General features: G+C 35.4%; 1 protein-coding gene across 1 annotated transcript in view; it reads right to left on the reverse strand.

The window, feature by feature from the left end:
• LOC144970322 (uncharacterized) overlaps positions 1-13,891 on the reverse strand; it is a 32,549-nt gene that overhangs the window by 9,116 nt on the left and 9,542 nt on the right. The window contains exons 3-5 of the mRNA XM_078909839.1: positions 13,198-13,346; positions 11,705-11,846; positions 8,876-9,012 (exon numbers count right to left, since the gene is read on the reverse strand). Of these exons, the coding sequence (XP_078765965.1) occupies positions 8,876-9,012; positions 11,705-11,846; positions 13,198-13,346 (428 nt within the window). The remainder of the gene's footprint in view (positions 1-8,875; positions 9,013-11,704; positions 11,847-13,197; positions 13,347-13,891) is intronic.

The following is a 13,891-nucleotide window of genomic DNA, read 5'->3' on the forward strand; positions in this document are numbered from 1 at the left end:
ATAGACACAGTGGCTTTTCAGGTCATTATCAATGTTGTTTACAGTTAATTAAGGTTTGAAACTCCAAAGTTTGTTGTATACTTTACAGAAAACCGTTTGTTTTTCTCTCTATTCATACAAAACCACACAGGACTCTGTATGATAGACAACATTGTCTTCTGTTACCATTGGAAGACATATTAATCAAATTACAAGACATTAAAACGTGACCTACGTGAATCCCGACAAGCAAAGACAATCATATCATATGAAACAGAACACAGAGTTTAGACTTTGGAGTGTTCAGGGGATTGAATTACGGAAAAATGCCAAGGAGAATCTCTAAGAGGTTGGACAAACAAGTCAGCCCAGACTCCATATGACAGAACCGGGATGATTGCAGACGTGTAATGTTTCTCTTCGTGCCCTTTATTGACTTCTTTCTGGATTTTATCTTAACTTCTTGACCTGCACTGTCTTTCTCTTCCCTTACTTCTTGTTCTTTCTTGTTATTATCTTCATTCTCTACCTCTTCAGCACGATCTTTGCCTCTGAAAAAATCTGTTTTTTTTCCTACATTACAGCCTTTTTTCTCTTCTTCAGAATTTTAGCAAAGAAGTATATATGTGACTCACCGCGTCAAATTGGTATTATGTCCAAATAAAAGAGATGAAAAAAAAAACTGAGTTCAAAGTCAGTGCGATCAGAATTAAGACACTAGGGAACAGGCGCCGGTGTAAGATAAAGATCTTTCGTGTTCAATGTATGTGTTGTGGGATGCAAGCGAGGGTTTACAATGTAAAACGAATACCCTTGTGAAGAATTAAAATTGTCCCAACTATCGGGAACCTCTGAAGTGTAATGGTAGCACGTCTGACCGGTAATCAGGGTGTCTGGGTTTGATCCCCAGTCGAGGTAGACTGATTTTCTTTGGGATGTTTTGTTTTTCTTGTATTTTTGTTGTTGCTTTGTCTGACACCGTTTCATACCTACGTAATCTATATTATACTCTGGACCAAAAGTTGTTTTAAAACAAGTTTGATCAAATCAAAGGTCTTTATAAGGCTATGGAATTGAAGCCAAAAAGTCGTAGAGCTACGAATTTTTAACTAATAGAGGGCAAGTCTGGGTGAATTGTGACGGGGAAAACAATCATATATTTGCAGGTCATTTTATGCTATTAGACGGTCTTGAAAGTCTTCACTTGGTCACAATGACAACTTAAAAAATGCTTTGAAGTGGCTAAAGAAGTGTAGCATGTCAGTTAATCTATATATCGAATATCAATAACCACAAGGGAATAGTATTATTTTTTTGCTGCATCAGTAGGTGTTTGGTGGAAATAATAACATGCCCGTCTCTGTTTATTGGTAAGTATTATATTGAATTTTATTTTCTAAGCTTTAGCTTAATATGTAGTGTTGTCTCTGTTAAAAAAAAAAAGTAATATAACCTTAGAGGCTTGAGCAGGCATTGGTGAAATGTAAAGATCTGAAAAGTGTATTTTTTAAATAGTCTTTCAGAGCCATTGGGCTCATGGAGCCGGAATTTATCCCGGTTTCTATAGTGTGAAACGGACAATAGCAATTGTTTGCTATCCTCTAGATAGGACACTAGTCTATCCTGAAGCGAGTGCTCTACCAACTGAGCTATCGGGACTCCAGAAACGTCTGTAGGAATACGGATTTTTAGGGATGATTTTTTTTTCTTGTATTTTTCTGTCTTGCTTTGTTTGGCACTGTTTTATACACACTTTTTCAGATCTTCGCCTTACGGGCGTAATGTTTCGCCATACATGTTAAGCGTTGCTTTTGGCTAGGCATTCCTTGTAAAGCGCCTTGAGCACGTTAAATGGATTTTGCGCTATATGAATTATCAAGGGTATTTTTATTTGTCTGAAACTATGTGACCAGCCATCTAGTTTGATTTAGATGCTGAAATTTAGATTTAAAGTTTTTAAAAATATGACGCTTGATTAAGCTTACTATGTGTTTTGCTGGAAGTGATGTGCTAGTTCTTTAAAATGTTGAAAAGCTGGCGTGAAGACGTGAACCATTGCCTGTATTTATTATTATTATTATTATTATAATAATAATAATAATAATAATAATAATTATTATTATATTATTATTATTATTTTTTATTATTATTATTATTATTATTATTATTATTATTATTATTATTATTATTATTATTATTATTACTTTTATTATTATTATTATTATTATTATTATTATTATTATTATTATTATTATTATTATTATTATTATTATTATTATTATTATTATTATTAATCATCATTGTTTGCTTTGCTTTATTATTGATTTTACTTACTTGATTTGTTGATGAAAATATTATATTCTTGTATGATTTATATTGCCAATTGCCTAAAAATAAACTTTTGAATTGTCAAAATTGTAAACTGATTGATAATTGAAAGACGAGTTTTCTGGCCAAAATGTTAAAAACTTCTTTTTACAGAGTACGGAAGTGGCCGTCTCGGGTTTTGAGACTTTTTGAATGTCTTTATAAGTTGGGGGGTAAGCTAATCGTAATCAATATATATTTGAAGTAACCGTTTCTAGTCTATTCTTTTTGTAAAATATGTTTTTTGCGGCTATGTGGTCTAGTGGTATGACACTCGCTTTCGGATCAGAAGGTCCTTGGTTCGAGCGTCGCTCGGCGCATAGTTGAGTCCCTGGAAAAGGCTCTTTACTCACATTCTCTCACCGTACTCAGGTGTAAAATGAGTACCTGGCCGTTAACAGCGTTGTCTCTGTTCGAAAAATTGTGATATCGCCTAACAGGGGTCATGTCTCGTTCTACATGTTACGTGTTGCTGTTGGTCAGGGACCCCTTGTAAAGCGCTTTGAGCACATTTAATGGATGTTGCGCTAAATAAAAGCTCAAGTTTTTTTTTTTTGTTTTTTTTTTTTTTTTGGTCAATTTTTCATTTAATTGTCTGATGACATACACTGTACAAAGTAAACTGATCAAACGATTTCTCTCCTTGTAGCACGTGGAATGATTTCTTTACTGTGTAAAAATATTGTATAAGATAAGAACACAAAAGATGAACTTTATTGATCGCTCATGCAAATTATATTGTGGTGTGTACGTGTCTATTGCTGCCAAGATAATTATATCAAATCGAGCAAAAATCTGATACAAATATAAGCAAATAAACATAAACATAGTCATCCCTTCCAGCCTATTAGTAAAGAGCAATTTCTTCGTGATGTGCCTATTACCTTTCTTGATAGTGTAATGTCAAGACAAACATGACAAACCACATTCAAAGACTGTAATTGGAATGTAAACAAATGATATTGTTGATTTTGTTTTAAATAACATAAAGATGTTGTGAGGAAGATATTTACAATCATTTTCTGTTGTTATATTCCATAGCTTTCCTAGTGTTTTTTTTTTCTATATTTACAAGTAGTATACCTAGTTTTAGGTGACATTGGAGATATATAAATTTTCTTTGCCAATATTGATTCTATGCTTTTAGGTAAAGTATTCACAACATGGGGCAACGTGGCTCAGTGGTACGGTCTTTGCTTCGTACCCAAAATGTACCAAGTTCGACTACCCGCCTCGTTGTGTGGCCTTGAGCAAGTCACCTCGCGCTGGCTCACTTTGCGGCATGCACTGCGGCAAACGCCTGGGTTATTCCAGTTTCTCTTGGAATAGACCCGGAATAGAAATTTCCCCTTGGGGATGATTAAATGGAATTTATTTTAATTTAATTTTATTATTACTTCACATTCCCCATCCGGATAAACTTATACCGTACCAAAACACAAAACTATGAGTCACCTTGAATGCTTAAAGAGTGATTGATATAATTTAGTTTAGTGAGACATATCATTAAGATGGCTATCTAAAAACAATAACAACGAGCTGACTGACGTCACCAAGAGTCTTTTCGGGTCAATTAATTAATGACAAAAGAGAGACTCATCACTGATATAAACAAAATCTTTTGAAAAAAAAGTCATATATTTGCTATAAATTTGTTGATCAGACTCGTTCTGATAAGAATCTTGTGTTGACTGAAGTGAAAAATATTTCCATATTTTACAATCCATTAGAGTTGAGGCACTTTTGTTAACTCACTCAATCCTACGTAGCTACGTATTGGCCAGGTACTCATTCATACCTGCGTCGAAATGCATATAGTGTTGCGTTTTTTGTTGTTTTTTTTTCAATTATAGATGTTCTACATTAGGCTGCAACTACACCTATTACAAGTCAGAGAAACACAACTGCGGCTTCCAATGCCTCGAGGCTTTTGTTCATTTTGGATTCCATTAGTGTTCTACCTCAATATTATTGATTTTATAATAACTTAATGTCAAACACTCCTACGTGTAACATACATATATGTTATTATAGAGAAAACGTTATTACAGAGGAAATAAAGAACGTGCAGGAATGGATATTGATGTTTGAGAAAATTAGATAAAGCTCCCATTTTTGTAGGAGGCCCATTGACTTAATAATATAGAACAACGAATGGCTCAATAATTTAAGATTCCGATTTGATTCCTCTCGCCAAACTGCCGTACACGGACATAACTGACTAAGTTAAAAGTATGTTAGAAATATATGTACCAAATAGGAATTTACGATCCTCAGCTGACAAAACGAAGCTTAGCCTTAGAAATAATTGTGATTTATGGCGGCCGTTTCGTTAGCCACACTGGGCACCTTGTGTGGAATGGCCAGAAGGGTAAGAGAAGGAAAATCTATTGATAGTTTTAAATCTTTGTTAAAGCACTACCTTTTTACCGTTACATTTTCATGATATTGATACGATATTTATACACTGCTGCTATTGATATCATTGGGCATGCGTTTTAAAGTTGTAAGTTTTGTACATTTATTTGTAACTTGCATTAAGCATCACGCAGTGATGAAAATGCGCGATATTAATGCCATGTATTATCATTATTATTATTATTATTATTATTATTATTATTATTATTATTATTATTATTGTTGTTGTTGTGGTCGTTATTATTATAATAATAATAATTATTATTATTATTATTATTATTATTATTATTATTATTATTATTATTATTATTATTATTATTATTATTATTATCATTATAACGGAATTTGTCATGTTGGCTTCAAATATTTTATTAATATATCGAAAGATATTCAAATGCCCCCCCCCCCCCCCGCTCCCACGCCCAAATCTCAATTTATTAAGTCTTAAGATTGAGGCTTCCAATAAGTACTAAAATGATCAACCATCTCAAGTGTCATTGTACGACAAAGAAGAAGGATCAATGGATAGAAAATCTGATTTGCTTCCAAAATAGTTCAGAATATGATAGATGATACACAAATCATAATGTTATGTTTTTTGCTTTTTCTTCTACCAGCTTGGGCAGTCCCCAAACCATTCGATGTAACGGACTATAAATAGCTAATGTTACAAGTTGAATCTTTTATTTTGTAAAAGTTACTAAGAAGAGTAGATAATTCTGATATATAAATAGATGGCACGTGGAGACGACGCTTATCGCGGTTTTAGTAGAACTTAACAGGGAAATGATAGCTTTCTGTCTTTCGCCAAGGATGGTGGTCTCTCGTAAATTACTTTCCACTAGACCCTATAGCCTTATAGATCTTTTTTAAAAAAATAAAAGCCAAACATGAGCTTTTATATAGAGCAATATCCACTAAACGTACTCAAAGCGCTTTATAAAGGGTCCCTGACCCTTCAGCAACACGTAACATGTAGAACAAGACATGACGCCTATCAGGCGATATTACAATTTTTTTTCCGGACAGATACATTACCGCCAACGACCAGGTATTCATTTTACACCTGAGTACGGTGGGAGAATGTGAGTAAAGAACCTATTCCAACGACCCAACCATACGCCGAGGGATGTTCGAATCCAGTATCTTACGATCCGAAAGCGAGTGTCATACCACAAGGCAACATAGCCGCGTTTAAAAATCAAATCACTGCCGGTTGGACCCAGGGATTAGAAAAATCCGTACTAAACTAGGGATCGAAACTGGTTCCTTAGACTGTGAGCCAAGCGCTCTAGCAAATGAGCGATCTCACACCTCAATTTTCAAACCATTTTGCCTCTTGAACCGTCTCTCGGTGAAAAGAAAAACCCAAAATAATATTATGTCAACAGATTCGCCACGTCCTTCCTCATTATGCCTCGAGGTATTTCCAGGTTTAGCATCATGGTTATTCGTTCTTCTTTCCCCACGCGGAATCAGTGGGTTTCCAAATCTTGGCCTACAAACCTAATTGTCATTATAAAACATGCGAATATTATTATTCAAACATATTACATCACAATCGACTGCTTCAAATGTAAAAACGTTGGCGGCAAAAAAAAACAAAAAAAAAAAAAAAAAAAAAAAAAGAAGAAAAAAAAGAAAAGAAAAAGAAATCATGATTGATAGAAAGTTAATATCTCTCAGATTTAACTGATTTAAGTATGGTGTTTACCCTTTTATGAACTTAAATAAATATTCAATTATTAACAATTTGCAACACCTTCGGTAGACTTTAACTGTAAGTTTTGACAGGGGGGGGGGGTCCCGATAGTTCAGTTGGTAGAGCACTCACTTCACACGCAAGGGACCGAGATCGATCCCGGATGTAGTCGAGATTTTTTTCTGACCCCCCTGGCCACCCATCAGTGATTGGGTAGCTGGATCTGTTAGATCTAGCGGAAAGTACTTTTCGATAGACTGGCGTCATTTCCAAAGGAAAGCAAGCAATTGCCATTGTCCGTTTCACGCAATAAACTCCGGTTCCATGGGTCTAATGGCTTTGAAAGACTACTTTTTTTGACAGTACATTGTCATATAAATATAATAATTTTCTTACCTTCAAGTTGTAAAAGAAAAGAACTGTCTGTAAATGTTACAAACCATACTGTTTGATAGTATGTATTTGTGTACTATTGTATAAGTCATTTAGAGGGTAAAACCTATATTCCTATATAAGATACGATAATATACAGATAATGCCTTGTAGATTTCTTACCGACTTCAGAAATTTGTAAAAGTAACACCTAAGAAAATGTGACAGTGTAAACTGAGTTTCCCATTAAAAAATACAGAGGTCGCGCTTTATGTGCATCGTGTATATTAACCATTCCACAAAATGCACTGGATTTATCAGAGCATGAAGGAGAGAGAGACCAGATGACGGGTATATTGATGGAATGCGTTTATGTAAAATAATGACATCTGCCAGCCAAATTAGATATGCCAACATACAAAACTCTGCGTAACATTTAACGTTTAAATAGATTGATATAGCGCAATGCGAGCTAAGCATCAAAATCGCCGTCTAAAAACTATAACAAAGAGCTGAGTGACGTTCATTTCGTTCCTTCTATGTGCTTAAATAGTATCAGTCAAAAAGAAATCATTTTCGTAAATGAAATCTGTCAGATTTCGTCCAATGTGTGTGTATTCCGAAAACAAACAAATAAAAAATGTCAAAGATATTAATCGACATACAGAATAATCTGGCGGCAATTCAGATTGATGCGGTTTAAAAGCTGTTGTTATACCGTTGTTATACAGTGCTATTCTCTCGACCCAGGTGCGAATGAGTATCTGGTTATAGGCAATGACAGATTTTTGTAAGATTACTAGTACAAATGAGCGTCTCACAGGTAACTTATAATGGTAAAATTGAATTTTGATTTCGTATTGCCTACTGGAGTACTAAAGGAATTATTTAATTAATTATGTTCAGTTGCTTAAGCAATTGATGTAAAAATGTTTCAAATTTTTCGAAGATAACAGACATGGTCAATGTAAGCATTATATCTATATAATGTCCAGTACGTGTGTTATCACCAAAATTTCCCGTGACGACCTTTGAGCTAAAAATAGGTTGTAGCAATTTTATTTGTCTGCTTACGTCTTTAGTGATAAATGGTAATGATAATAAAATAAAACGAAATTGTTGTGATCAAATTGTAGGCTATGACAGTGATGTTGATTGGTAATGACGTCGAGGATAATGAGTTAGAAGAAGAAGAAAAAGAAGAAGAAGAAGAAGAAGAAGAAGAAGAAGAAGAAGAAGAAGAAGAAGAAGAAGAAGAAGAAGAAAATGATGATGATGATGATGACTTCGCGATGTCCTAGGTTTGAGAGTTTTTGAGAGGGTCATTTAAATCGATCGATATTTGAAGGACAAGTTTTCTGGCCAAATTTTTTAATATGTTTTTTTTTCTCAAGAGTTCTGCAGATTCTCAAGGCTTGACGGTTTTTATGAGTGTACCAAACTCACAAATTCACACCAACTCATGCTGACATTTAGATAACAGTCCCGTGTGCTCCGTCCGTCCTTGCAATACTTTGTCATCAATCAATGGAATAAGGCAGAAAATGCATTCACCCAATAGGAATTGATAGATAAATGAGTCCAACTTGATTGGGTTTTTTTTTTCAGTTGTCATGATTTGTACAATTAACTTTTAATGAACCCGCCCACCGTTACCCATGTTTCGTGCGCTAAATATCGTAAACTTGAGTGATTCCTTTGAATTTTTTTCTGGCATTTGTAATTGCAATTTCCTTTTTATCCTTATCAAACCAAAAATAGTAACGAGGTAGAATGTTACGATATTCAACACACTGGTCACGGGAACGGCTGGATGAATAAATCAAACGTCACTTTCCATCTCGCCAGGTGTATGGTTACACAAGATCGTGTACGTGTCGCTTAATGCATTCAAATCAAGACTATCCTCTAATAATTTTCTGCCAACCCGTAACATACCAAAAGAATGATAGCCATGTTGAATTTAACGACAATCAGCGCACTTATCATAGGCCGGAACGACTGGACGGATCAACTTAACGTCATTTTCTGTCTTACCGGTTGTATGGTTACACAAGATTGTGTACGTGTCGTTCAATGCATTCAAATCAAGACTGTATCCTCTAAGCAAGGCTGGGGAATCGTTACAATCGATGGCGGCCTTCTTCATACATTGGATAATCTGGGAACTCGACCTGATTGGAAGATCAATGAGAAAAATCAGTCTGTGATTTTTCTTTATTTCAACGTAGCTAGATGAAATGACAAAATGTGAAACATTTAATTGTCCATATCTACAATCTACACTCAGATGCAGAAAATAATAAAGTGGATTTCACACCTGTACATTTGTGTGCAATTGGCGTAGATAGACGGAAAAATTGTAGTTTTCGTCTGGACAATCATTGCAAGTTTTTAACAAGAAAATACTTGATGTCAACTATTGATTCCAAAACATTATCTAATTTATTACTGTGCAAAGTTTTTCTTTAATCTCTTAATTTCTTTAATCATGTTTACAGATTCTGTAAGGAAAACAAATTAATAAGCAATAAAACCATACAAAGCAAACATATGGACGAGCATATCCTTTAATAAAATATGTATTGTATCGACGCTTTTTTTCAATCTGAGAAATCTTTCCGAATCCAGCAGCATGTAATCTAGGAGAAATAGGCTCATTGCCGGGTTTTTAAAAATATAATCGCCAAATTAATCACCTAAAGAAAACAAAGTTGCTTGTTAAAACAGGCAAGAACAAAAGTTTGATTACAGCGTACGCCATGGATGAGATATTACATAAAGCATGGATTCCTCACGTTGTATTAACTGTGTTTAATTACACTAGCGTTTCATTTGCTGTGGTATTATTGATTATGAAGCAAACGTTTCTCGTTTAGAAATCGTATAATAAGACAGAAACAACAAGATATGAAGTGAATAGAAAAGTGCCAGAAGACAATAGAGAATAAAAATTTTTCGCGGCGGTGGTGGGGTTTGAACCTGCGACCGTATTGGTACGACAACTCCGCCTGGCAGGTGAGAGCGTGGCTCTACCGTGTGAGCTATCCACGAACACAAAAAATATTCGTTTCAAACTCAAAGTCATTACTAGATCCCTCTCTCACCCACTTCTTGAGACCGCCGATTCGTTCGTACACCACCATCGCGAATAATTTTGACCAGCAGTTAAGCTTAATAGCCAATATTCTCAACACAAACATATAACATAGAAACGATTGAGACATTGAGTATGCTCCGGTGTATGGGGTGAATTTTTAATTCAGAAAAGTGAGTGGAGCAGGCACTTATGTTGGTAACAACAAGATATGAAGTGAATAGAAAAGTGCCAGAAGACAATAGAGAATAAAAATTTTTCGCGGCGGTGGTGGGGTTTGAACCTGCGACCTTATTGGTACGACAACTCCACCTGGCAGGTGAGAGCGTGGCTCTACCGTGTGAGCTATCCACGAACACAAAAAATATTCGTTTCAAACTCAAAGTCATTACTAGATCCCTCTCTCACCCACTTCTTGAGACCGCCGATTCGTTCGTACACCACCATCGCGAATAATTTTGACCAGCAGTTAAGCTTAATAGCCAATATTCTCAACACAAACATATAACATAGAAACGATTGAGACATTGAGTATGCTCCGGTGTATGGGGTGAATTTTTAATTCAGAAAAGTGAGTGGAGCAGGCACTTATGTTGGTAACAACAAGATATGAAGTGAATAGAAAAGTGCCAGAAGACAATAGAGAATAAAAATTTTTCGCGGCGGTGGTGGGGTTTGAACCTGCGACCTTATTGGTACGACAACTCCGCCTGGCAGGTGAGAGCGTGGCTCTACCGTGTGAGCTATCCACGAACACAAAAAATATTCGTTTCAAACTCAAAGTCATTACTAGATCCCTCTCTCACCCACTTCTTGAGACCGCTGATTCGTTCGTACACCACCATCGCGAATAATTTTGACCAGCAGTTAAGCTTAATAGCCAATATTCTCAACACAAACATATAACATAGAAACGATTGAGACATTGAGTATGCTCCGGTGTATGGGGTGAATTTTTAATTCAGAAAAGTGAGTGGAGCAGGCACTTATGTTGGTAACAACAAGATATGAAGTGAATAGAAAAGTGCCAGAAGACAATAGAGAATAAAAATTTTTTTGTCAGGCGTTTATTTATTCAATTTGTCATGATTTTTTTCTATTCGGGTTATCTCTAGATCGGATGATTTTTTTCCTATTAGGGTTAGTCATAAGTATTATTAAAGTGCTAGGGTGTTTGTTTTTCCTATTAGGGTTAATTAAAGGTACTAGGTTTAATTTTTTCTTGGGGTTAGTTGAGGGAATATATTATTAAATATATTATTGGGCCACACAGAAAAATCAATCGAAGATATACCAAATTACACAGACAACCTTTTTTTACCAATCTGCCCTCATTAAATGATGGTGAGTACAGTATCGAATAAAAATAGTTCTTTCGCCGCGAAATTGCGGGCTTTTTACTAGTATATATATATATATATATATATATATATATATATATATATATATATATATATATATATATATATATATTTATATATATATATGATATAATTTGGTAAACTATGTGTACATATGTGTATATGGATTAATTATATCATAGCATATTCTATTATATATGTTCGTGTGTGTGAGTGCGTGTGCGTGTGTGTGTGTGTGTGTGTGTGTGTGTGTGTAAATAATCCGCAGACAACCTATTTAGATTTCACAAATTAAGATTAATCATTATTTACGTAAAACATAGACCCTCTACGTAATATCCATGATTCCCATCCAAAGGAGTATGTATATCTCATAATGAATACAAATTCAATTCTATAACAACTTACCGACAGAACCGTTCAGTCTCGGTGATATTGAGTCCTAAAATAGAGTCTCTACGAGTGGTGACATTGAAGAGCAGAAAATCGGCTCCAAAGTTTCTATCAGAGTAGCATTTTGTCAAACTCTGGCGGAAATTTTTCCTACAAGCTGTAATGACAGTAAATAATAAAAAATGACTAAGTTTCCAATCAAATAATTGTAGATAATGACAATAATATTATAAGGGGTAAATGCGATCCTTTATGTGAAACAATACACTTGACCGGTAAATGAATGATTGCATTTATTGCCTAATTCAGTTCCTTGGTTGGTGGCAAAATAATGGACACAAAACGGGGTGGGGGGGGGGGGGGGGGGGGGGGGGGGAGGTCCCAATAGCTCAGTTGGTAGAGCACTCGTTCACACGCAAAGGGACTGAGATCAATCCCGAGTGCAGTGAAATTATTTTCTGACCCCCCCCCCCCCCCCCCCCCTCCTGTCCACCCAGCAGTGATATGGGTTGTTGGCTCTGTTAGATCTGGAGTAAAGCACTTTGCGATAGACTAGCGTCTCATCCAATGGATAGCAAGCAGTTGCTATTGTCTTTTTCACGCTATAGAAACCGGCTTAAACCCCGGCTGCATGGGCCAATTGGCTTTGAAGGAGGGTTAAAAAAGATTACGTGAACATAATACGGGACCTTCCAAGTCAATCCGGCATTACATCGGAACGACGCATACTTATTTGCAGGTCTGACAACTAATGTTATAAAAGCATTGTTGTAATGGAAATACTCTCAAACCAACGCAATACAATAATATCCATTACAACAAAGTTAAATCAAGCCCACTATTGCATTCGATTATCAGGCCTGCAAATATGTGCACGTCGTGTCGGAATGATCTAGATTAATTATGGAGTCAAAATGATCGAAAAGTGAAGGTTTTTTTGTTTTTTTTGAAATGTAAGAAACGAAATCAATTTTCCTCAATAGAGGCACAATTTTTTTCCAATCTTATGTTAACTCTTTGAGCGCTGAGGTTATATTCGCATTTCCGTCACAACAAGGCTGGACCCTGATTGCGGCAGTATGAGAATGACAAGCTAGGACAAAGCGACATTCGAATTCGGCGTAAAATCTCAATTAAAATACCCCCTAGCGCCAATTGAATGTTCTGATGAAAGAAGTGATACCATTAGCTCAATTGATAGTAGAAAGCTTTGTTATAATATAACAATAGTGGAGAAGGACAGAGACAACTCTGTTACCGACCGGTTACACATTGTGCACCTGAGTGCGGTGAGAGGATGTGGATAAACAGACTTTTCTAAGGATTAGACTTTTCGTCTCCCAGACCGGGACTCGAACCCGGGATCTGCCAGTCCGAAAGCGGGTGTCCTACAAAAAGACAAAAAATCCGCAATTTCAATGTAATTTTCAATATTCTTTTCTTGCAAGAAGTCAGTATATAACATTCAATTCATTTCATCAAAACGACTGGACATCCATCCTACTTACGATTTTCACATTTTGTGTTGAGAGTTTTAAAGATTCCCTTGAATAGTTTCGTGAGCGAATCCTTTTGAGTTTGCGGACACTGCGCGTCACTGCGGGCGAGAGCAATGTCCAAAGCTCCTTTCACACACTGAAACAGTCCAGGCTTTTCTCTGAGAAAAAATAGATAAATTGACAAGGTAGAGGACATAAATATATTAAAATTATTATTCTTCTAAAATGCATTCAATAAATATAATTCATTAAGGCGTTAAAACATCCAAAAATGTATATAAGGAATTATTTTGACGTCACTCTGCTCCTTATTATTGTTTTTAAACAGCCATATTAATGATTAGTTCTCACTAAATTATATCAAATCGGACTATAAACGTTCAAAGTTACACGTGTTGGTAAGTTAACGGATGCTGTGAGTATATTACCTCAAAGCATAGCATCACTTGATAGTGGGGAGGACTTAGATATACAATACTATTCTTCATTAATGCATTTTAGGAGTATAATTCATAACAACGTAAAATCATCCAAAATATATGATTTCGAGTAGCGGGTTAAGTAATTAATCGATAAACGATTTATTCATTCATAAGTGATCAGTCAAAGAGGCAGCAGCTTGTTTAATCAACTCAATTTAATTCAAAGGTTTATTTTTAGGCAATTGCCGAAATAACTCATACATGAATATAATATTTCCAAT

Source organism: Berghia stephanieae, chromosome 4 (genome assembly GCF_034508935.2).
Source record: "Berghia stephanieae isolate SIO BIC M18660-M18661 chromosome 4, UCSD_Bste_1.3, whole genome shotgun sequence".
In the NCBI taxonomy this organism is placed as follows: domain Eukaryota; kingdom Metazoa; phylum Mollusca; class Gastropoda; order Nudibranchia; family Aeolidiidae; genus Berghia; species Berghia stephanieae.